General features: G+C 42.7%; 2 protein-coding genes across 4 annotated transcripts in view; both read left to right on the top strand.

Annotated features, from left to right (window-relative positions):
• ACAA2 (acetyl-CoA acyltransferase 2) overlaps positions 1–18,199 on the top strand; it is a 31,016-nt gene extending 12,817 nt beyond the window's left edge. For both annotated transcript variants that reach the window (XM_050944753.1, XM_050944754.1), the window contains 7 exons: positions 6,201–6,317; positions 7,301–7,448; positions 11,970–12,145; positions 13,188–13,317; positions 15,536–15,606; positions 16,316–16,470; positions 17,484–18,199. In XM_050944753.1, coding sequence (XP_050800710.1) covers positions 6,201–6,317; positions 7,301–7,448; positions 11,970–12,145; positions 13,188–13,317; positions 15,536–15,606; positions 16,316–16,470; positions 17,484–17,568 — 882 coding nt within the window. In that variant the 3' untranslated portion in view covers positions 17,569–18,199. The remainder of the gene's footprint in view (positions 1–6,200; positions 6,318–7,300; positions 7,449–11,969; positions 12,146–13,187; positions 13,318–15,535; positions 15,607–16,315; positions 16,471–17,483) is intronic.
• Positions 1–23,862, top strand: part of RPL17 (ribosomal protein L17) — a 347,358-nt gene that overhangs the window by 116,174 nt on the left and 207,322 nt on the right. The gene's annotated exons all lie outside the window — the stretch shown is intronic.

Raw genomic sequence — 23,862 nt, 5'->3', positions numbered from 1 at the left:
GAGGGGTTTACGCCTTCTCCAGGGACTAACATTCTGGACTTTGTAAGCAACCTACAAAGCACTGTCCGACACTCTTTAGCCCTTGCTAAAGAAAACCTAAAGGATGCTCAGGAAGAGCAAAAGGCCTGGTAGGATAAACATACCAGGGAGCGTTCCTTCAAGCTAGGAGACCAGGTTATGGTCTTGAAGGCGCAACAGGCCCATAAGATGGAAGCATCATGGGAAGGGCCATTCACAGTCCAAGAGCGCCTGGGAGCTGTTAATTACCTCATAGCATTTCCCAATTCCTCCCTAAAGCCCAGAGTTTACCATGTTAATTCTCTCAAGCCCTTTTATTCCAGAGACTTACAGGTTTGCCAGTTTACAGCCCAGGGAGGAGATGATGCTGAGTGGCCTGAAGGTGTCTACTGCGAAGGAAAAAGTGATGGTGGCGTGGAAGAGGTGAACCTCTCCACCACCCTGGAACATCTGCAGCGGCAACTAATCAAGGAGCTGTGCACTAGCTTCGCCCCATTGTTCTTGGCCACCCCAGGACGGACTGAACAGGCATACCACTCCATTGATACAGGTAATGCTCATGCAATTAGAACCCCACCCTACCGAGTGTCTCCTCACGCCCAAGCTGCCATAGAACGGGAGATCCAGAACATGCTACAGATGGGTATAATACGCTCATCTACCAGTGCATGGGCATCTCCAGTGGTTCTGGTACCCAAACCAGATGGGGAAATACGCTTTTGCTTGGACTACCGTAAGCTAAATGCGGTAACTCATCCAGACAACTATCCAATGCCACGCACCGATGAGCTGTTGGAGAAGTTGGGACGTGCCCAATTCATATCTACAATAGACTTAACCAAGGGGTACTGGCAAGTACTGCTAGACGAACCTGCCAAAGAAAGGTCAGCATTCATCACCCATGCGGGGCTGTATAAATTTAATGTGCTTCCTTTCGGGCTGCGAAATGCACCCGCCACTTTCCAGAGGCTGGTAGATGGTCTACTAGCAGGATTGGGAGAATATGCGGTTGCCTACCTCGATGATGTGGCCATTTTTTCTGATTCATGGCCCGAACACCTAGAACACCTGGAAAAAGTCTTTGAGTGCATCAGGCAGGCAGGACTAACTGTTAAGGCCAAAAAGTGTCAAATAGGCCAAAACAGAGTGACTTACCTGGGACACCAGGAGGGTCGAGGAACCATAAACCCCCTACAGGCCAAGGTGGATGCTATCCAAAAGTGGCCTGTCCCAAAGTCCAAGAAACAGGTCCGATCCTTCTTAGGCTTGGCCGGGTATTACAGGCGATTTGTACCACACTACAGCCAAATCGCTGCCCCACTGACCGACCTGACCAAAAAGACCCAGCCGAATGCAGTTAAGTGGACTGATGAGTGTCAGAAGGCCTTTACCCAGCTTAAGGCGACGCTCATGTCTGACCCTGTGCTAAGGGCCCCGGACTTTGAGAAACCATTCCTAGTAACCACAGATGCATCTGAGTGTGGTATAGGAGCAGTTCTCCTGCAGGAAGGACTGGATCACAACTTCCAATCTGTCGTGTTTCTCAGCAAGAAACTGTCTGAGAGGGAAAGTCACTGGTCAGTCAGTGGAAAGGAATGCTATGCCATTGTGTATGCCCTGGAAAAGCTACGCCCATACGTTTGGGGACGACGGTTCCAGCTACAAACCGACCATGCTGTGCTAAAGTGGCTTCATACTGCCAAAGGAAACAACAAAAAACTGCTTCGATGGAGCTTAGCTCTCCAAGATTTTGATTTTGAAATTCAACACATTTCAGGAGCTTCTAACAAAGTAGCTGATGCACTCTCTCGTGAAAGTTTTCCAGAATCTACTGGTTAAAAATTGTTCTTAAAATGTAGAAAGTCTTGTAGTTTATATACTTAGTAGATATGTAAAGGTGCATGTGTTGTATTAATCTGTTTATTCTAAAGTTCTAGGAATATATCACTGCCAGTGACGTTCCCCACTGTCTGCGATTTGGGGGGCGTGTCATAAACAGCTAAGGGTTAATGTCTCTTTCACCTGTAAAGGGTTAACAAACAGTGACCTGCAACACCTGACCAGAGGACCAATCAGGAGACAAGATACTTTAAAATCTCATAGACTCATAGACTCATAGGTCAGACGGGACCAATATGATCATCTAGTCTGACGTCCTGCACTAGGCAGGCCACAGAACCCCACCCATCCAATTTTATAACAACCCCTAACCCAGGACTGAGTTATTGAAATCCTCAAAATTGGTTTGAAGACCTCAAGCTGCAGAGAATCCACCAGCAAGCAACCCGTGCCCCACGCTACAGGGGAAGGCGAAAAACCTCCAGGGCCCCTGCCAATCCGCCCTGGAGAAAAATTCCTTCCCGACTCCAAATACGGCGATCGGCTAAACCCTGAGCATGTGGGCAAGACTCACCAGCCAGCACCCAAGAAGGAATCCTCTGCAGTAACTCAGTTCCCATCCCATCCAACATCTCCCGGCAGACCACTGAGCAGACCTATCTGGTGGTAATCCAAGATCAATTGCCCAAATTAACGATCCTATCATAACATCCCCTCCATATACTTATCAAGCTTTGTCTTAAAGCCAGAAAAGTCTTTTGCCCCCACTACTTCCCTCAGAAGGCTGTTCCAGAACTTCACTCCCCTAATGGTTAGAAACCTTCGTCTAATTTCAAGTCTAAACTTCCTAATATCCAGTTTATACCCATTCGTCCTCGTGCCTACATTAGTACTAAACTTAAATAATTCCTCTCCCTCCCTAACGTTAACCCTCCTGATATATTTATATAGAGCAAGCATATCCCCCCGCAGCCTTCTTTTGGCCAGGCTAAACAAGCCAAGCTCTTTGAGTCTCCTTTCATAAGGCAGTTTTTCCATTCCTCGGATCATCCTAGTAGCCCGTCTCTGAACCTGCTCCAGTTTGAATTCGTCCTTCTCGGCGGAGGGAAGCCTGTGTTTAGGTTTTGGGTTTTTGCGTTCTCTCTGGGTCCTGGAAGGGACTAGACGTGCAACCAGCTTTCTTGCCAATCTCCCTGCTACAGTCTCTTATATATTCAAAATAGTGAGTATTTAGTAAGAAAGGCAGTTATAGTCTTTTGATTGTTTTCTGTATTTGCAAATGTGTAGTTTGCTAGAAGTATTTTAAATTGTATTTTTTGCTGGGGGAGGCTTCTTTCTAGTGTCTATAAGCTGAAAGACCCTGTAACTTTTACTATCTAAATTACAGAGACACCTTTTACTCTTTTCTTTCTTTTTATTAAAAGTTTTGCTTTTTAAGACCTGTTTGATTTTTTCCCCTTGTTGAGGCTCAAGGGAATTGAGTCTGTACTTAACAGGGAAGGAGAAGGGAGGGGAGAAGGGTGGAATCCCTTTGTTTTAGATTCACGGAGCTTGAACCTGTCTATCTCTCCAGGAGCCCAGGGAGGGAACACCTGGAGGGGAAAAGAAGCGGGGGGAACAAACCTGATTTCTCTGTGTTGTGATTCAAGGAGTTTGAATCACAGTAATCTTCCAGGGTAACCCAGGGAGGGGAAATCTGGAAGAGGCAACGGTGAGGGAAGGGGTTTACTTTCCTTGTGTTAAGATCTAGAGGGTCTGGGTCTTGGGGGTCCCCGGGCAAGGTTTTGGGGGGGCCCAGAGTGTACCAGGCACTGGAATTCCTGGTTGGTGGCAGCGTATCAGATCTAAGCAGGTAATTAAGCTTAGAGGAATTCATGCTGGTACCCCAACTTTTGGACTCTAAGGTTCAGATTGGGGAAACATACTATGACAGATGCATTGAGGTTAGCTACTCTGATTGAGGTCCATGATGTATCTTTCTAGTACAGACACACCCAGGAGTATTTGTTAGTTTGAGTGCAGAGAGTAAGGTTATAATTATATGGTGAAATCCAAATTTCCTTACTTTCGTGGAGTTTTTTATGAAGGTGTCCACAAAAAAACCTGTACCACAATTACTTTTACAAAACCTTGCACAAAAATTGTTTTATTAGGTGCTTCCATTCCCTGCCAGAAAGGTGCTGCACAATATAAAATACAACCTCGGTAATACACTTTTTTGATGTTTGGCTAATAATAGTCTATACTGAATTAATATAAAAATAGTTTCAACTCTGGTCACTATGTAATACAGTAGAACCTCAGAGTTACGAACACCTTGGGAATGGAAGTTGTTTGTAACTCTGAAATGTTTGTAACTTGAACAAAACGTTACGATGGTTCTTCCAAAAGTTTAAAACTGAACATTGACTTAATACAGCTTTGAAATTTTACTATGCAGAAGAAAAATGATGCTTTTAACCATCTTGATTTAAATGAAACAAGCACAGAAAGTCCTTACCTTGTTAAATCTTTTTTTTAATAGTTTACATTTAATACAGTACTTTACTGTATTTGCTTTACTTGTCTCTTCTGCTGTCTGATTGTATACTTCCAGGTCCAAATCAGATGTGGTTGACTGGTCAGTTCGTAAGTCTGATGTTCGTAACTCTGAGATTCCACAGTAGCTTTAAAAATATTCCTCTTCAATTAAAAATCAGCATAGCAAAATGTTTGAGGAGCCAGTGTGTCCTAATGATCAGAGCAAGGGACTAGGAATTGGGACTCCTTGGTTCTGTTTCTGGCTGTGCCATTCACTTGCTGTGTGATTTTTAGGCATGTCACTTAGGCCAAGTTTTCAAAAGCTGCCGGAGTTTTTAGGACCCCACAAAAGAATCAAAAGGCCTGACTTTGTTTTATTTTTGTAGAAGTACTGTGTGCCCACAACTCTGAAGTCAGTGGCACCTTCCGATGCTCAGCATCTCTGAAAAATTAAGTCCAGTATGTTTCAGGCTAAGTACCCAAACTGAGGGTATGTCTACATCTACAATTTTGCAGCGCTGGTTGTTACAGCTGTATTAGTACAGCTGTATAGGGCCAGCGCTGCAGAGTGGCCACACTTACAGCAACCAGCGCTGCAAGTGGTGTTAGATGTGGCCACACTGCAGCGCTGTTGGGCGGCTTCAAGGGGGGTTCGGGGAACGCGAGAGCAAACTGGGGAAGGAGACCAGCTTCCCCGCGGTTTGCTCTCGCGTTCCCCGAACCCCCCTGCAAACCGCAGGGAAGGAGACCTGCTTGCACGGGGGTTCGGGGAACGCGAGAGCAAACCGGGGAAGGAGACCAGCTTCCCCGCAGTTTGCTCTCGCGTTCCCCGAACCCCCCTGCAAACTGCAGGGAAGGAGACCTGCTTGCACGGGGGTTCGGGGAACGCGAGAGCAAACCGGGGAAGGAGACCAGCTTCCCCGCGGTTTGCTCTCGCATTCCCCGAACCCCCCTGCAAACCGCAGGGAAGGAGACCTGCTTGCACTGGGGTTCGGGGAAGGCGAGAGCAAACCGCAGGGAAGGAGACCTGCTTGCACGGGGGTTCGGGGAACGCGAGAGCAAACCGCAGGGAAGGAGACCTGCTTGCTCGGGGGTTCGGGGAACGCGAGAGCAAACCGCAGGGAAGGAGACCTGCTTGCACGGGGGTTCGGGGAACGCGAGAGCAAACCGGGGAAGGAGACCAGCTTCCCCGCGGTTTGCTCTTGCGTTCCCCGAACCCCCCTGCAAACCTCAGGGAAAGAGACCTGCTTGAAGGAGAGGCTTCCTCAGGTATGCTGGGATACCTGCTTATTCCACGGAGGTCAAGAAAAGCGCTGGTAAGTGTCTACACTTGATTACCAGCGCTGGATCACCAGCGCTGGATCCTCTACACCCGAGACAAAACGGGAGTACGGCCAGCGCTGCAAACAGGGAGTTGCAGCGCTGGTGATGCCCTGCAGATGTGTACACCTCCTAAGTTGCAGCGCTGTAACCCCCTCACCAGCGCTGCAACTTTGTGATGTAGACAAGCCCTGAGAGGCCACTTCTGAAAACTTTGGCTTTGATCTCTCTCTCACACTTGCGCTCTCTCTCCACCACACCCTCCTTTCTATAAAATTAGTGTAATAGTACCTCACTGACCAGAGAATTGTGCTGTTTCATTAGTCTGTACAATTTTTGAAGATCTTTGTCAGAAAATTAATATAGCATAAGCCTCAATTATTTCTTAAGTTGTGCACCTAGTTTTCTAGTTGGCAAGGTATTTTACTGAAGCAATTGCTGTTGTCTGTGAAAAATAAAATACCCTAAAACCTACACATGACGCATCTGTATTATTTTAATAGGAAATTTGCCTTAACGAGTCAGAAGTGGTTCTTTGTGGTGGATCAGAAAGCATGAGCCAGGCTCCGTACATCGTCCGAAACATTCGATTTGGAACCAAATTCGGAACAGATCTCAAGGTCTGATAATGTGATTTTCCTTTGTTTTAATTAGGTCTCATTCACAGAGCAGTAGAAAACACTGGACCCATAATTTTGTAACCAAAACTAATGTGGATTAGGTTCAGACTCAGATGTTGAGGCATTTTCTTTAATGTATAACAGTTTTATCAAAACAGTCAGTCTGATACAACTAAGCTTTTAAGACTACCAGCTTTCTAACTATTCCAGAACTATTTTTTAATACCTATACTGAGTTAAACATCATCCATTAACTCCTAAACTTTCAGAATTCAGTTTAGTTGATATATTGCTTCAAAATCCTGAACACAATTGAAAACCTTTTCTGATAGTCTTCCATTGCATTCCCACTATTGCCTCTTTGGATCCAGAAAGGACAGATGAGTTCTCCCACACTTCTCTGGTAAAGAATTCATAGAGTGCAGATTATTGCAGCCCTAAGAACTATAAGATGTGTTCCCAGAAGTCTTAATGGCACACATGAGTGAGAATCACACTTAAGTGAATACAGCAACTGAAGTATTGTTTTGTAGTGTGGCTGCTCTCACTCCAGAGATGAAACTGGTGTGTAGATAACTCAAGGTAACTGCAGTGAAGACGTTTCAGCTGAGCCCAGGCTATTTGAAGGATTGGCAGTTTACTTGGGAATATTTGATTTGGAAATTGTTGAAAGACAAACACAGCTATTTTTCTCAAATTCCTTTTGATGGTAGAACTGCATATTAAGCTTTTTGCTCTGTGGCATTGTTGATCTCACCAGTTTTCTTTGTGTACATTGTCACTTCAGTTCTGCTATAGTTCTTGTAGTCAATTACACAGAAGTACTTTTCACATGCAACTGCTTCAGATAAAGTTATAAAACCTAATTAGTTACCAAGTTTTTTTGAAATAACTTCTAAAGCACTGGTGAAGACCTTGTTAAAGTACTAATACTGTAATATTGATTCTGCATAAGACTTTCCCTTTAATAATGTTTCTGGCAGATGGAAGACTCTTTGTGGGCAGGCCTAACGGACCAGCACATTAATACCCCAATGGCAATTACAGCTGAAAATCTGGCTGCAAAATATAACATCTCGAGAGAGGACTGTGACCGATATGCAATGAAAACACAACAGAGATGGAAAGCTGGTCAGTAAACTTTGAGAATTAAAAGTTAAATGGACATCATCAACTTCAAATCCAGTCAAACTATGAAGCACCAATTTAAAGTAGTTTCAGGTTGAACACCTGCCCCAAAGTTCCTCTGGCAATTTTTGTATATTTAATTTAATATTTTTTTTAAAGTGTCTTATTCCTCTGTTGCTGAGGGCTAGTCTACACTAGGATCACTACAGCAGCGCAGCTGTACTGATGTAGCTACATCGCTGTAGCGCTGCTAGTGCAGATGCTCTCCCATCAGCATAATTACTCTACTACGATGAGTGACGGTAGCTTTGTCGGCAGGACAGCTTCTCCCATTGACGTAGTGCTGTCCATGCCTGCACTTAGATCGGTGTAACTTGCATTGCTGGGGGAGTGACTTTTCCATACCCCTGAGCAATGTAAGTTATACTGAAGTAAGAGCTAGCGTGTACAAGCCCTGAGTTGCTAGAGTCAAGTTCTCAAGCCTATTCTAGCAGATCCCATTGCATGATTGGGACTGAACTGATGATATACACAAAATGCTATCAAATGTCCACAGAAGAAAAACTTTTTAATCCTGTAATCTCTTTCAGTTGTTTTAGAAGCTACTTGTAACACCAGTAGGTCAAAGATTTCCAGGTAGAAATTACATTGTTTTCATTTATCTTAAGTTACTCTGTCTTGTTAACATTAGTTTTTTAGCAGATTTTGCATCATTACAAATGATCCTCCACCTGCTGCTAGTAAACCCATTACCTATTTTAATTAGTGCTTTCATAGAATATAGAGGTTAAAGCACAGGACTTGCAATCAGGAAATAATTTTGATCTCTAGTCCTGGCTGTGCCACCGACTTGCTGTGTGACCTTGGCCAAGGCACTTAACATCCTCTTTGCCTCGTTTCTCAATCTGTAAAATCAGAATTGCCCACTTTGCAGGGGCTGTTGTGAGGCATAACTCAAAGTGCTTTATAAAGTGCTGTTAGATCCTTGGGTGGAAAGTGCTTTTAGAAATACAAAGCATCGTTATCTTTCCCTAACATACTATTATCTTTCCCATATTACCAAACAGCTCGCTTAGTTTTTCCTGATGAAAAGAGAGCCTATTTGCTGGTGGTGGTACAGATATATTGCTGGTAACTGTAACAATGCATTGCTATAAGGAAAGAAGCCAATATTCTTCCCAGTGATTGAACCCACAAAGCCCAAGAGTTCAGTTACATTCTGCACATGCTCCTGTTTCACTTAAATGAAAACAAGACAATAAAGCAACTATTTAACTATTTCTGGAAACGATTCCGTAGTTTAAAAAATTAATTGCCATTATTCATCCAAACAAGACTTATTTTGCTTTGAATATAAATGAGAGAGAGTGGTTTGAAAACACTTAGTGCAGCGAGGTTTGTCTTTGGGGTAGTTATTAAAGCGCGCACACCTACTGCAAATAGTGAGTTTGTCTCCCAGAGGGCATGAGAATGCCAGGGGGAGAAGTTATGACTGTACGAGGAACGTGTCTGGTCTAAAATAATAATTAGGACTGTCAGTTAATCTCCGTTAACTCACTCAATTAACTAAAAGAAAAATGGTGATTAAAAAAATTAATTGTGATTAATCGCATTGTTAAACAATAGACTACCAATTGAAATTTATTAAATATTTATGGATGTTTTTCTACGTTTTCAAATATATTGTTTTCAATTACAACACAGGATACAAAGTGTACAGTGCTCACTTTATATTTTTTATTACAAATATTCACACTGTAAAAATTATAAACAGGAGAAATACTTTTTGGTTCACCGCATACAAGTACTGTAGTGCAATCTCTTTATCATGAAAGTGCAACTAACAAATGTAGATTTTTGTTTTTGAGTGCAGTTATGTAACAATGTAAAATAGAGCCTACAGGTCCATTCAGTCCTCCTTGTTCAGCCAATCTCTCACACAAACAAGTTTGTTTACATTTACGGGAGATAATGCCTGCTTTTTATTTACAATGTCACCTGAAAGTGAGAACCGGTGTTTGCATGGCACTGTTATAGCCCATATTGCAAGGTATTTGCATGCTAGATATGCTAAACATTCGTATGCCCCTTCATGCTTCAGCCACCATTCCAGAGGACATGCTTCCATACTCATGAGGCTGTTAAAAAAAAAAAAAAAATGCGTTAATTAAATTTGTGACTGAACTACTTGGGGGATAATTCTACGTCTTCTGCTCTGTTTTACCTGCATTCTGCTATATATTTCATGTTATAGACATATCAGATGATGACCCAGCACATGTTCTTTTTAAGAACACTTTCACTGCAGATATGACAAAATGCAAAGAAAGTACTAATGTGAGATTTCTAAACATAGCTAAAGCACTCAACCCAAGGTTTAAGAATCTGAAGTACCTTCCAAAATCTGAGAGGGACGAGGTAGGGAGCATGCTTTCAGAAGTCTTAAAAGAGCAACACTCTGATGCAGAAACTACAGAACTCAAACCACCAAAAAAGAAAATCAACCTTCTGCTGGTTGCATCTGACTCAGATGATGAAAATGAACATACATCGGCCTGTACTGCTTTGGATTGTTGTTGAGCAGAAAATTGTCATCAGCATGGATGCATGTCCTCTGGAATGCTGGTTCAAGCATTAAGGGACATGTGACTCTTATTTACATGCCAGATGCACTAATCTTGTGACAGCGCCTACAACAGTGCCATGCTAATGCCTGTTCTCGCTTTCGAGTGACATTGTAAACAAGAAGCAGGCAGCACTATCTCTGGTATACACTTTGTATTCTGTGTAATTGAAATCAATATATTTGACAATGTAGACAATATCCAAAAATATTTAATTAAATGATACTGTGTTTATAGTTTAACAGTGCGATTAATCACATGATTAATCATGAAGAATTTTTTTATCACACAATTAATCACAGTTAATTTTTTAATAATCATTTTAGGACCTGATCTGTAAGGATTCATGCATGCAAGTAATTGTACTCATTAGAGAAGTGCCACTTAAGAGAGTAAAGTTTTATCAGATGGATAACTTTTTGCAGGATCAATAGAGTACAGAAATTTAAAAACAAAAAATCACAAAAATGTGTAACTCAAGTATCATGTATCTGAAATATGAAAAGCATCCTCTGCATTTGTCAGGATATTGAGGGCAAATCTGTCTCAGGCAGTTCTATATCCAGTCCTCATTCCAGTCTACTGGGTATACTGATATTTCTAAATTTGTTTATAAAAGTATTTGTCTATCTAGCAGACTGGAATGGCTCATTTTGAAGCCTTTCAGTATAGGACATAAGTACGTGACCAGGTCAGGTACTTTTCTTGGGAAAAATTTCTACCAATTCTCAAGGATAACTTACTGTGCCTGATCAGTCAAGTTTTGTTTTTTTCTAGCTATGATAGCATAATCCACACCAATCTTCTTTGCATAGTGGTCAAACTAGCCCTCTATATGGTGATTTTTATTTTTAATTTACTGAATGAGATGTTAGGGACTGTATAGACATCCACATCACTTACTCCCAGAGCCCAACCATGGGTGCCCCCCAGCCCAGTCACCCACATCCCCTAAAGCCCAGGAATCCAGAGAGAGAGAGAAACAGCCTGATGCTGGGTCCCACGCTTGTACAGAGTTTCCTGTACACTTCCTCCTTTCTTCAGGACGAACCTCAGCTGCCCGGAACCCTCCAGGCCCCTTTTCTTCCCCCACCCCCACGCAGCAAGTGTCCTGTATTTGCGAGCTGGAGAGCTTGGGCTGCGTTGGGTCCAGCAGCCTCTAGTGGCGGCACCAATTCTGCTGGGAAAAATGAAATTCTACGCACAACATTAATTCTGTGTTGTGCAGTGGTGCAGAATTCCCCCAGGAGTAACAGGGACAGTAGTTTTAGGATTAAATCAGATAAGACCATTTCAGACCTTTCTCAAATGTAAATGTCTTAGAGTTGAATCTGAGGAGTTGTCTTTTTATTGTCTGGAGGTATTGTTTAACCTACATTCTGCACCACACTGATACTGCAGACGTTAAGGGGCTAGGTCCTCAGATGGTGTAAACTGGCATTAGTTTTAAAGAAGCTACACTGGTTTACACCAGCTGAAGATCTCGCCCAACGTGTTTCTCCCTTCTTGTCTCAGTGAACTGTGCAGCTTTCAAACTCTCTGACAAGCCATAAAGATGTAGAACCAACAGCAGGACAGAATGTACATTGGAGATGCATATCCACTCAGTACTGTTCAAATTTAATTGTAAACTTCAGAATCACTGTTTAAGCCTGAAACGCTCAAATTTAAAACTGGATGGCTCTTCACTGTAAAAAAATTAAAACTGTTTGCATTCTTTTGCCCAATTTAAAAAAAATCAATTTAAATAGAATAAATAAAGTCTGAAAAAAAAAGTCTCTAAATACCTTCATAGACAAGTGTAAAGTTGATTATAAATGAAAGAATGCGTTTGCCAGCACTGATCATTCACCTGCTGCTGTTTAATTATAATTCTTGTCATTTCTTTCTGCTATTCCAGCTCAGGATGCTGGTTACTTCAGTGCTGAGATGGCGCCAATTGAAGTGAAAACAAAGAAAGGGAAACAGGCTATGGAACAGGATGAGCATCCTAGACCCCAAACCACCATAGAACAGCTGGGAAAGCTCCCTCCTGTCTTCAAGAAAGATGGAACCGTCACTGCTGGGAATGCTTCGGTGAGCTCACGGAGTATAAGGAGTTAGAATTTTGATCTGAGAAGAGTTATATGTAGGTAGATGCCAAGGGTTCTCATAGTCTTTCTTCACTGTACTTCTCACTTGCAGAGATGTTACTGGGCTGCCAAGAGTGACTTCTGCAAAAAAATAATTCTGATTCTGGAACTCAAATTGCAGTACAAAGCTTGGGCCTGGGTGGCTTTGTCAACATCCCTGCAATGAACAAGTCCTCAGTTGCCTTCTCTTCTAGAAATGCAATGCAGTAGAGTAGCCGCTGCAGCCAGCATTATGCTGGTACCATCACACTTAACAAGACATCCACACTTTCTCATCTGCCTTGAATCAGTATTGCTGCAGTTTTGACTTTGCACTGATCGTATGGAACTCTGCTGGGACTAGCTGCTGTTCTTTCCTTTATGGACAATGAGCATTTTAAACTAGATCGCTGGTTTCAGCTGAGCTGTGCTTTGTGGAGGACTCTGATCACTGGGTCATCTGTAGGCCAAACCAAGTGCTGATGTAACTTAGAGCAGCCTATGGGCTTAGCAGCGTGACATTAGGTACCCTATCTTTTGGCATAAATCTTATAGACTAGTAGATTTGTTAAAGCCAAAAGGACAACTGCAATCAGGTAGTCTGACTTCCGGCATAACACACAGCACAGATGGGAAAACCTGGTACAAGTGTTTGTAAAGTGTCATACACCCTTAACAGCCATGAAAAATTATTAAATGTTAATGATAACCCCAGTCCATATATTGACTTTTAAAGTATCTGAAATAGATGTACAGGGCAGAGAATCTATTTGACTTCCTTTAAAACACTGAAATATATAAAGTCTCAGTGTCTAGTATTAATTTTCAAATGCCACAAAATAAGAAAATAATTTGATTATTTAGAACAAACTGACCTTTAAGAATAGAATTATGTATTTAATGTGTGTAATAAACAATTGCCATCAGGTTCATCTTACATTAATATCTCTGGCATAAAATGATTGTGTAATTAGTGCATTGAGAATGTTTTCCTTTTGTATTACAAGGGAGTATGTGATGGAGCTGGGGCACTTGTCATAGCCAGTGAAGCGGCACTTAAAAAGCACAGCCTCACGCCACTGGCTAGAATAGTAGCCTATCATGCGTCTGGATGTGATCCCAACATCATGGGCATTGGTAAGTTGCAGTGGAGCAAATCTTTTGGTAGTATGAAAAAATATGAAAGTATTCTTGTGGTGGGTGTTCTATGGGGGCCTTATACTGAGCTCGATGGCAATGGAGGAACAGTTTATGTGAGTTGTTTATTATAGGGTAGACTGCAGTCAAGTCTCTCCTATATCTGACTGCGGAGGGACACTGACCTCTTTGTCTTAAAGAATGCAGTGCTGGGCCTGGACCATGAGGGGATAGGAGGAGCTCTGTCAGAAAAGAGTTTCGCTCGTTGGAGCCCCATCTCAGAAAATGACACAACATTAAGTATTTCAGTATGGGAGGGGAATAACACCGCAAGTTCTGTTGTTCCCTACAGTACTCTCTGCCCTGCTTTTCCCAAGCTAGTGTTCAGTGACTCAAGTAAATAGAGCTTCTCCCATTTCTCCTGGGAACCTGTTTGGTAGCTAGCTAGGATATTGCTCGAGGCATTTAATGTAATTTCCCATGCTTGGTTTCATCCCATTTTTCTCATTAGAGGGCTAACAATTATTTCCTTCCTTGGCACTCGCTGTGTATATTACCAGGTGTGTGGCAATATGTCCAACACTCCTACACACATGTACGTGCAAAATCCTCGCTTAAGCCCTGGTCCAAAGTCCAAATCTTTCCATTGACTTCAGTGGGCTTCGAATCAGGCCCTTTATTCAGTTTATTGTCTAAGTAAAAACCAAAACCAGGCCTTATTTAATATTTTGTGGAAATTTATCAGTGTTTTTATTACAAAAAATAAACAATTGAAAATAGGTACAAAAATTAACTTTTTTTTTTTCTTGGTAAATAATTGGGTTAATAGTGGGGGATGGGTAGACATAAAAAAGCAACAAATAGAGAACTGTGAGTATTGAAAATAAGAGAAGTTTTATGCTGTAGTTTATTTCATGAACTGTAGGTTAACAAGATGTACACACATACACACGCATTCACGTGTGTCTGTTTTCCACTACATTGCCTTACTTAACAGCCTTGCATTTACACTAAGAAGTGTTTATGTTAATAAATTAGTCTACCTAATGTAGTGTATTAGACTTTCTTAACATAACCAGTATTTTCATAGAGTTGGGTCATCCAAAATTCAGGTGAAAGTTGGTAAATACTGAATAATAGCTTTTGTAAAATCTGGGAATATTTGTGTTAAAAATTGGTAAAAGCCAAAAAGAAAGGGCCTTAGTTATTCTTGACTTACCTCTCTCTCCAGTCCTTTATTCATTTTTGTTGCTTTTATTAATTCTTTTGTCTTTGAGTTGCCAACATCTTTCTAGTATTTAAGTCCTCAGACTATTCTAAGGGAGGTCATCCCAGTGTTGTATAAAAAATAATTTGTCTCCTCTCTAATGTGATACCTCTTCACATTGCGAACTCCTTATTTGCTTTTCACTAGTAGTCCAAATTCTCCTTTAACATTTATGTTTTTCAAGTATCTCTCTGGATTGTGTCTCTGTGTTTTGGATTAATTTCCCTCAGTGTATTAAATTAGATTAGGTTGTAGCTGAGTTTCATAAAAGGGTGATTTTCTTTTTAAACCATCGCTCCCTGTAATATCCACCAAAAAGTTGCTCTCACTGACCTCAGACTTTATAGCTTAGACCTGCATCTCCTGAGCAACAATTTTTCTACCACAAATGCAGTGAGGGGACTCCCAGTTTGTGACACACACAACTAGACACATGTTCTCCACAGTTCAAAAAGTCTGTCTTTATTAATGTACTTTGTATATCTGGATAGAAGAACTGGTTTGAGGGAGAAGATCAGGGGCATTTGCAGCTGCCTCATGGAGCTTCTGAAGACTGCAGGTAGTGTTAGGCCTTATTTGGATTGGCAAGAAGCTGGCAGGCCCCATTTTGGCTAGAGAGCTGTATGGTGCGTTGAATAGGAGCCTGAATGAGTGGGTGGAGGTAGAGGAAGGCAGTAATGAGGTTTCTTAAGCTTGTGGGATAGTGGGTTGAAGAAGTTCCCAACTAGCCAATCCTAAGGGTTCTTGTGTTTTGGAGCCCACAAATTGCTTAATAAGACATTTGGTTAGCGTGTCACAAACCACCAAATGCTTACTAGGAGCCCACAGTAGACTGAGGAACCTGATGAGCACCCTCAGGCTCACAGGGTGGAGCCTATCCCATGTACAGTATAGTTTAAATGCTTATTGTAAAATTCTTCAGCTACTCATGTATGTATAACTTTGAAATAGGTCCTGTGCCTGCCATTACTGAGGCTCTGAAGAAATCAGGACTCTCCCTGAAAGACATGGATCTGGTAGAGGTAAGGAGAGCAGTGTGGACAGAAAGATTATATCTAATTAGGAGCAGTAGGTTAATAATCTAATGAGATGTGTTTAATCTAGAAGGTTCTCCTTTGCTGTATGATGGACTGAAAGGAAGTCCTTGAATGTTGCTGTTGCAGTGACTGCTATTGGCCATTTAACTAAGTTTCTTTCAGTGCTTCCTCTAAACTCCTGTTTTCAGGAGCTTAAAACTCCTTTATTAAAAAACATCCTGTAGTCTGTAACTTGTCCAGGAGTGACATGCTCTCTTAGGCAACAGAGACGCTAAGGTACTGATTTTTAAATGCATTCCTTGGTCAGTAGTGACTAAAAGTGATTACCCTCTGAGACCTGTCTACTGCTCTATGGGAAACATGTTAGTGGCCCTGGTCCAGTCCTGAAAGGCAGGTAACCATATTGCTGCTGGCTTTTTTATTTTTGTGTTTAAAAGAAGCTGTGGATTAATTGGCTTTGAAGACTGAACTGTCCACTTAATCACTAGAGGTTGTTACTGCAGGTCTGGTTTGAGGTCTCTTGGTGGAGTGGGAAGGAGAATCTTACACTGTTGCTTTGTCATAGACCTGTGCTTCACGTTCTATTTAAAAAAATAAAAATCTTCAACTTACAATTGCGAAGAGATCCTTAGAAATATGAATTCTGATGGAAAGTGAAGCATCTACATTTTGATTGTGTCTCTGCTGTTTTCAGGTCAATGAGGCTTTTGCTCCTCAGTATTTGGCAGTTGAAAAAGTTTTGGGACTTGACCCTGAAAAAACCAATGTCAACGGAGGTGCCATTGCTCTCGGTCATCCCCTGGGAGCATCAGGGTCAAGAATCACTGCTCATCTGGTTCATGAATTAAGGTGAGTATGTAGCTGAAGCTCTTGATAAAACACACAACACTGTTTGCAAAGCTGATCTCAAGTACAAGAGGTTGTGATGGACACTGTATAGCTGTAAAATCCCCTTCCTCTCCTGCCATTCAACACCCTTTTAGAATCCCTTCACTGGCTTCCCGTCTCTCACTGCATCACTTCACATCGTTGTCCTTAACTTCAGGGCCCCGCAGCTCCAGTCTTGTTTCCTCCTAGTCTCATTCCAATCGTCTCTGCTCCCTTTAGGTCTGATCCTAAACCCACTGAAGTCAATACAAAGACTCTCTACGCTTCAGTGGGCATTGGACTAGGCCTTTTATTTCTCATTGTTTGCTCCCTGTTGTCTTATATTGTGTGCCCCCTCCCACACACACACACACACACACCTTGAAAACTCCCACTTCTTGTTCCTCCATTGCTTTCCCTCTCCTTCAAACCTGCTTCCGCAAATTCTTCCTGTGTTGGTCTCCTCAAGAGTGATCTTTCTGCATTCTTAACGTAAACAGTTTCCTCATGGGTTTGAATGTCTTGAGGGCAGAGACCATATCTTTCTATCTGTATTCATACTTCTGCAGTACTTTATCAATATTCAGTAATAAAGCAAACCTCCACTAATGTGCAACTTGCAGAGGAATGCTGCTCTGCTTTTAGAAATTTACTTAACTATAAAATGATGTTCCATCCATGCCACTTAAACTGCATTGAAACCTGAGATTTCCAGTTACTTTTCTCTTTCTTATCCTGAACTCCAAAGTACAACTCCATCATACTATCCTTTAGAATGCCCCAGATCAACGAATCTGAATTCCATTGAAGAAACATTTCACTTTTTATGCTGCTTCTTAAAATTTTATATATATTTGTAATTTTCCAAAACACCCTCTTTTTAATTCTGCATGTGAGAACTCTAGATAGTCAAAATGCATTGGGAAGCAACTAGCTTCCTTTTGTAGTAAATCAGGGAGACAATTTCTGTTTTCACTGTTCCTGTTTCTGTATAGGCGTCGTCGTGGCAAATACGCAGTTGGGTCAGCTTGTATTGGAGGTGGACAAGGTATTGCTCTCATCATTGAGAACACAGCCTAAGAGAAATTGGAGACTTCTGTGCATATCTCACAACTATTTCTGACTGTTACATGCTCACCAAATAAAGGAATAATGAAAAGATAATACTTAGTACAAATACAGAGCATCACTACCTAGCTTCATCTGGTGACCATCCTGCAAGATGAAGGAAAGGCTGCGAAGTCCAATTTCTGAACAAAATAACTTGATTGATTTTTTTGATGTCTTTGTAATTAAACTAAATGTAAAGCCACTGTAACGTCTCTCTTCTGAAATATTTCTTCACACTCTTTCCAGTTGAATAAAATGTGTGTCTCATTTCCCTCTTAATTCTTCAGGAAATTAGGTCTGACTGTCAAATATCCACCAAACCTGCCTTGCAGTGAGAGTGCCAGAGTCATGCCAATATGGGCTTTGAAAAAATAATCAATCAGTTCTGTTGTCTAAGATAAACATCTTTGAAAATCTGTGTTCCTGCTGCATTGCCAGAAAATGTGGCTGTCTTTGTTTCTGTTTGAAGATTGTTTCCGTGTAAAGCAAGTATTGCAGAATACTCTGTGCATTTTGTACTTGCCATATTGAAAGAACTAGGAGAAAACTGAAATCTCCGCTGTGCCTCATAATAAAACAATAAAAATGATACTGAATTTGTCCTATTGATTTTTATTTTTTGTCCAAGAAAGGTGCATCAGTGTAATAAGTTTAGATGACTTATTTGGGTCATAACCTTGCCAATATCATTCAGTGCTCAACATTTAAGAAGTCAAACTATTATCTGAGATGATATTTCCCATCCCTGTATTTCGGATGGGATACTAACTGGTAACTGTTGTAGAAATCTGAATCTTCAATGGCAATTGACATACCGCTATAACTCTTTCAATAGGAGTCTGCTGCACACAACTCAGGTGTTTATATGTGTTACAATGGCCCACTGTTTACCTTTCTCCTATAAGACTGTCCCTGTCCCTATGTCATGAGTCATTTAGGGAGAGCAAGTGAGGCAACTGCCTGCCTCTCTAGCAAATGCTGCTCCAGCTATATCAGCAGGAAGTACTACAGTAGCCAACACCATAACCTTTACTGTACTCTCTTTCCCCCTGCCAGAGCACATCAGCTCCACAGCTTGTCTCTATGACTCAACTAACATATGTAGGAAACTAGAAGTCACTTTTGAACCCAGGTTGTCTTGCTGCCAGGGAAATTCAGTGTACATAGGACATAACTGACATTAAAGATCGTTGGTTTTGGTGAATGATGTTTGAAGTGTATGGTCTTTACACAATACTTCAGGAGCGTAGCTAGAAGCGGAAATTTGGGTGGGCCCCAGCATAGGGTAGATGAGCAATGACCTGTCCGTGGGACAAGTCCAGACTGAACTTCCCTACACCCGCATGTGTGCAGGGTGTCTGTGTTTTGTCCCACAGATGTAGTCATGGGTGGGCCAGGGAAGGCAATGGGGGATGGATGGGAATTGGGGACAGAAAGGAGATGAGGAGGGGAAGTGTCCTGGGCTGGGTTGCTGTGGGTCCTGTGGTGAATCTACCATGTCTCTGGAGTGTTAGCGACTGAAGTGCTGGCCAGGCTGCACCCCATGCTTGGCAGCCAAGTGAATGCTGCACCCATGGTCTTAGGATCCATCCAGGTCCCTGGAGTTGGCTAGATTCTCCTTCCTGCTCTTTCTCTGCATCTTCCCCTAAAGCTGTACTCCAGAACCATCCCAAGCCTGGCCAGGAGTATCTGTCAAGGAGAGTGTACAGTCCTGGGATGGGCTGGGAGCTCGGGGGTATGTCTACATAGCGGCTGGAGCCTGCTTAAGTTTTTCTTGCCAGCTCAGCGGGACAGACATGCTGGCTCTACTGAATACAAACCCACCTGCACTCCCTTGTTACATACTCAGGCAGCTAGCCTGAGTCACTCTCCAGGCTACCCTGGGCCACTATTTTTACTGTGCCAGCTTGAGCAGAGCTAGGCCATGTCTGTCTGCCCATGCTGGGAAGCAGCCTCCTATCTGCTGTGTAGACGTTTGTGAGATGTATCTGTGCAAACTCTGCTCCAGCTAGGGCCTAGAAACAGATGTGTAGCTGCAGCAGGATGGGCTAGCTATCCTGAATACCTAGTCTTGCTGACGGGTGTATGCTCGGGGAAGCTACCTTCATCCGCACTGCTGGTGCCGCTGTGGCCACAACTATGTTCTGTTTTAGTTCGTTAGCTTGATGAGAGCTGCTGTGGGTTTGCCTCTGACATGCCCTCAAGCTCAGATTTGGGTGGGCCTGAGTGCTAATTGGGTGGGGCAGCCCACCTGTGGCTACACCCCTATTTTATTTGTGGTATTTGATATTGAAAAGGAAGGTGATCCACAATGGGTCTCAGGCATCCAATATTTAGGTGCCATTGAGATCCTTGAAACCTCAATTCAATTGCTGCCTAGCCGTTGAGGTTCCTATATTCCCTAGGTGCTGGGTATGTGTAATACTGCCTAGGGTCCTGAGCAGCTCAGTGGTACCAGGACTTCTCTCACCCACAAGCCCCCATGGGATTCTTGAACTAGGCATTCCCGTGTCTGTCTCATCTGCCGGGCTCCAGCTCGTAGTTGTTCTCAGACCATGCCGGTTAGATTGGACCTTGCACCAAAGAAAACCAGGCAGGCAGATCAGGAATTTTGAGGGCTAGTTGTGTATGTCCAGTAGCTCAGTGGCTAGGGTATTCACCTGGGATGTAGGTTCAGGTCCCCCGCTCTTCCTGATTTAAAGTAGGGATTTGAACCCACAACGCCTATATATCAGTTGGGTGCCCTGACCCCCAGGCTATTCTGAGGCGGGTCTCGCTCACTCACATGTTGAAACTTTCACTTCGTATAAATTATTAACGGGGTGCAGGAGAAGCAAGAGAGTGATTCTACGGCATAGGAGTTAGGGCACTTGCTTGGGATATGGGCAAACCAAATTCAACTCTCTGCTCCATTGAATATTTATTTATACAAAGTTGAACAGCTTTAATGGGACAGACTGACACTAACCCAGCCCAAACACCCAGGAGCCTGGTGGTTAAGGCACACACATGGGCTGGGGGAGACCCAGGTTCAAGCCCCTGCTCCAAATCAGTAGAACAGAGATTTGAAAACTTATCTCCCACATCTGAGGTGAGCATCCTACCTAGTGGATCTAATGCAATGGGGCAGGGGAGAGTCTCTTTCCCTCTGTTCTTCCCCAAGAAAGGACTGACCTGGTGTCGGTGCCCAACTCCGGGAGAAGGCTCTCAGCTGTGAATCCTGAGTGGAGATAGGCACCTAACTTCCTTTGGGGGTGGGGCTTAGACCCTCCCCTTCTCTTTGTCATTTTCTACTGGTTAGTGGGCTGCTCCCCAGTCAAAATGCTGGCTCCTGTGACACATTCCTAGGTCCTAACTTTTCCCCTATATTGTGCTGGAGCCTGAGCACGTAACTCAGGGTTTTAGAGTTCCATTGGGTAGCTAGGCACCTGAAAGTTAAGTGTCATCATGCTTAAGTTCCTCTGTGGTTTTAGCCCACAGTCGTTTTCACAATTTGTAAAGCACCTAGAACTATTTAGACAGCTGCTTATTATTATTACAGATTGAAAGAAAGCAAATAGGGATTGGTAAGAGCATTTCCGATGACACCTGCATACTATGCTTATATATCTATATTGGGACACCTGCATACTATGCTTCAGGAGTGTGTTGTTGTCATTCTCACCATAGACCCGCCAAGCTTTTTTCCCCCTTTTTTCTTTTTAGTGTTGGGAATGGTAGTTGTCTGAGCTCTGAAACTCCAGAAAGGGAAATACACTTGTTTTGAGGGTCAATACTTATTTGGTCTTTTTCTTCCATTTTGTAAATGTTCCGTTAGCACTCAAGAAAAGTGTCAGAATGAAAGTCCTGAAGATCTAAATCCTCTGCCCACAGAACAAGAACAGCTGAGTCAGTAACAGTGCAACCTTCCTCCTCTATGTGCCTCACACCTGGCCTGCATGGACTACTATTAGTGGTGGGAGCTGTGCTCAAGCACTGCAAAGAGCAGCACTGTATAAAAAATGCCAGGTAAGTGATTTCATTTTCCAGTGCCCATTCAGTACTTGGGATCTCTGCTGAGGCTGCCAGTGAAGGTACCATTTAGTGCCAGTATAAACTCTGATGGGGCTGAGACAGTTTATATCATACAGACCACCAGTCATCAGAACTTCAGTCTATTCTGAGAGGTCGTTCTTCTGAATGCTGTTGAATAAGCTTTGTTGATAGAATGGGTGTCTTAAGTTCTGCTTCTAAAGCACCTGAGCAGTGTGAGTTTACTTATTTATTACTTAGATTATGGAGCATATCAAGGTCCAAATCAGGGTCTGGCAGACACATTGTGAGGTGCTGTACAAACACTTCTTGTGTCTTTAAAACTTCAGCTGGTCTTTACTACATTGTGTAATAAGTTCAGATGGACACAACCTGTGAAGTTTGCGTCCTGAGCCAAATTGTGACAACGTTCAAGTATGTTTGACTCGGGGGATTTGGTTTGAGCCTGTCTCTGTAAGTCAATGGAGTCTTACTAATTCCTTTCTTTCTTCGTTGTAAAGCATTCCACAGTCTATTCAAACAACTATTCTGTCCCCTGCAGTGAACTCTGTTGCTTCCAGAGGACACTTAGCATGTTGCTCCATCCCCCTAGGGGAAGAAAAGAGCTTTTTACTGACAGCATGTTATTCACACTGGTTACTAGTATTTTCTGGTTCTGATGTGCTGTGAGCCAACAAGAAAAGTGGGTGACTGCAGCAGGACTGCTTGCATGTGTACAGCTAAGTAGGCGTGTGTGTGTTTGACAGGAGAGTTTATAACTGTGGCTTGCCTCTCTCTTACAGTATTACACCGTAAAAGTGTAAACAAATCTTTGGCTTTAACTTTCTTGGAAGATGTATGGAAGGAAACAGTTAACTTTTTGTGCTTATAGAAGGATGTGCAGTATGAATCCATCCGCATATCATGTTTGTGAGTAAAGACATGACGATAAAGCTTACTGTCACAAGGTGGCATGTTTTAAACATGTTACAGAGCTTACTGTTCTGATGTTGCGTCTGCCTTGCATATAGTAGCTTTGCTTTTCATTTGAGATAGAGCCAGGTTTTGTGCTGAATTTCCTCAGGATTTGGGTTATTTGGGCCCATCTCTCATTCTGATTGCTTTATCAATGGAAATGCAGCATTATGCTGACATATCTTTTTCATGGGCCAAGGATCCAGAGCCTCAACTCTCAATGACTTCAAGTGCATTTGACAGTAGTTTGCACTTTACAGGATTGGGCTCAAGTTAGTAATACTCCTCCTCCTACAGTTTGTTGTAGTCTTGTCCAGTAGATAGGGGTTGAGAGCAGAAGGAGGAGAAGATAGATCTTATATTTGTTCCTACAGAGCACAAAAAGTTAGTATCCTCAGGTCCAAAAAGTAAACTGTTAACTAAACACTTGCCTTCATCAGTACATAGACACATTGCGGAGAAACACTGCGTATGGAGCAGCAACGTCTGTAGAGGTGAGGACACCTATTTTTGGAATATGTACTAGGAGCTCTGTGATACACACTCTGATTAAAGGCCTAGTAATTAATCTTTGCATGTGTATAGCATCTTGAACAGAGGATCTCGAAGCTCACTAAACACACAAGTTCAGGCAAACCTCACAATATCTCTGCAGTGTTTCCAGCACTCACACTTTCATCATGTGTCTTGCACAAGGCTTTAAAAGGGTCCTCATGGATTTCTGCCTTGAGTCTCAGGAAGTATATGCTCTTATCCAAAATGGCAGTAATATCCCACGGCTGCCACCAGGACTGAAGCCAGAGACTCCACTCAGCAAAATAACTATGTCCCTTTCACCTTTGTAGATAAAAGGGAGGTTGCCCTAGGAAAGCTGGCCACCATGTCCCATGTTTCCAAGGAGACTGAACTCAGGCTTCCCTCAGGAACAGTGGTAGGCCTTTTAGTTATCATGAGGAGGCCAGGGAAATGAAAAGATGAAGGAAGGAAGAGGGGGAGAGGTGGAAATGAGACAGAAAACTGAGTATTTAGGGAGAGTGAAGGGATTGGGTGGCTGACTGAAGAGGAGAGAGTGCTGCAGAGTGTGAAGCAAGAGGGTGACAAAGGGGGTCCAGTTTTTTTTTACAAAATTGCAGTGTTGCCAACTGTAGACATTAGAAAGTCAATAATCAGTCCTGTCCCTCGCCCCCAAGTAGTAACCAAGGCTGGTGGAAGCCAGTGTGTGAGTGGAGTATTGCTGACAGGCTGTTGGGTCAGAGCTGCTGGACTGGGGCTGTGTCT

Source organism: Gopherus flavomarginatus, chromosome 3 (genome assembly GCF_025201925.1).
Source record: "Gopherus flavomarginatus isolate rGopFla2 chromosome 3, rGopFla2.mat.asm, whole genome shotgun sequence".
Taxonomy (NCBI): Eukaryota; Metazoa; Chordata; order Testudines; family Testudinidae; genus Gopherus; species Gopherus flavomarginatus.
Note: the sequence above shows the minus strand (reverse complement) of the source record. Positions and strands in the feature narration are given on the sequence as shown.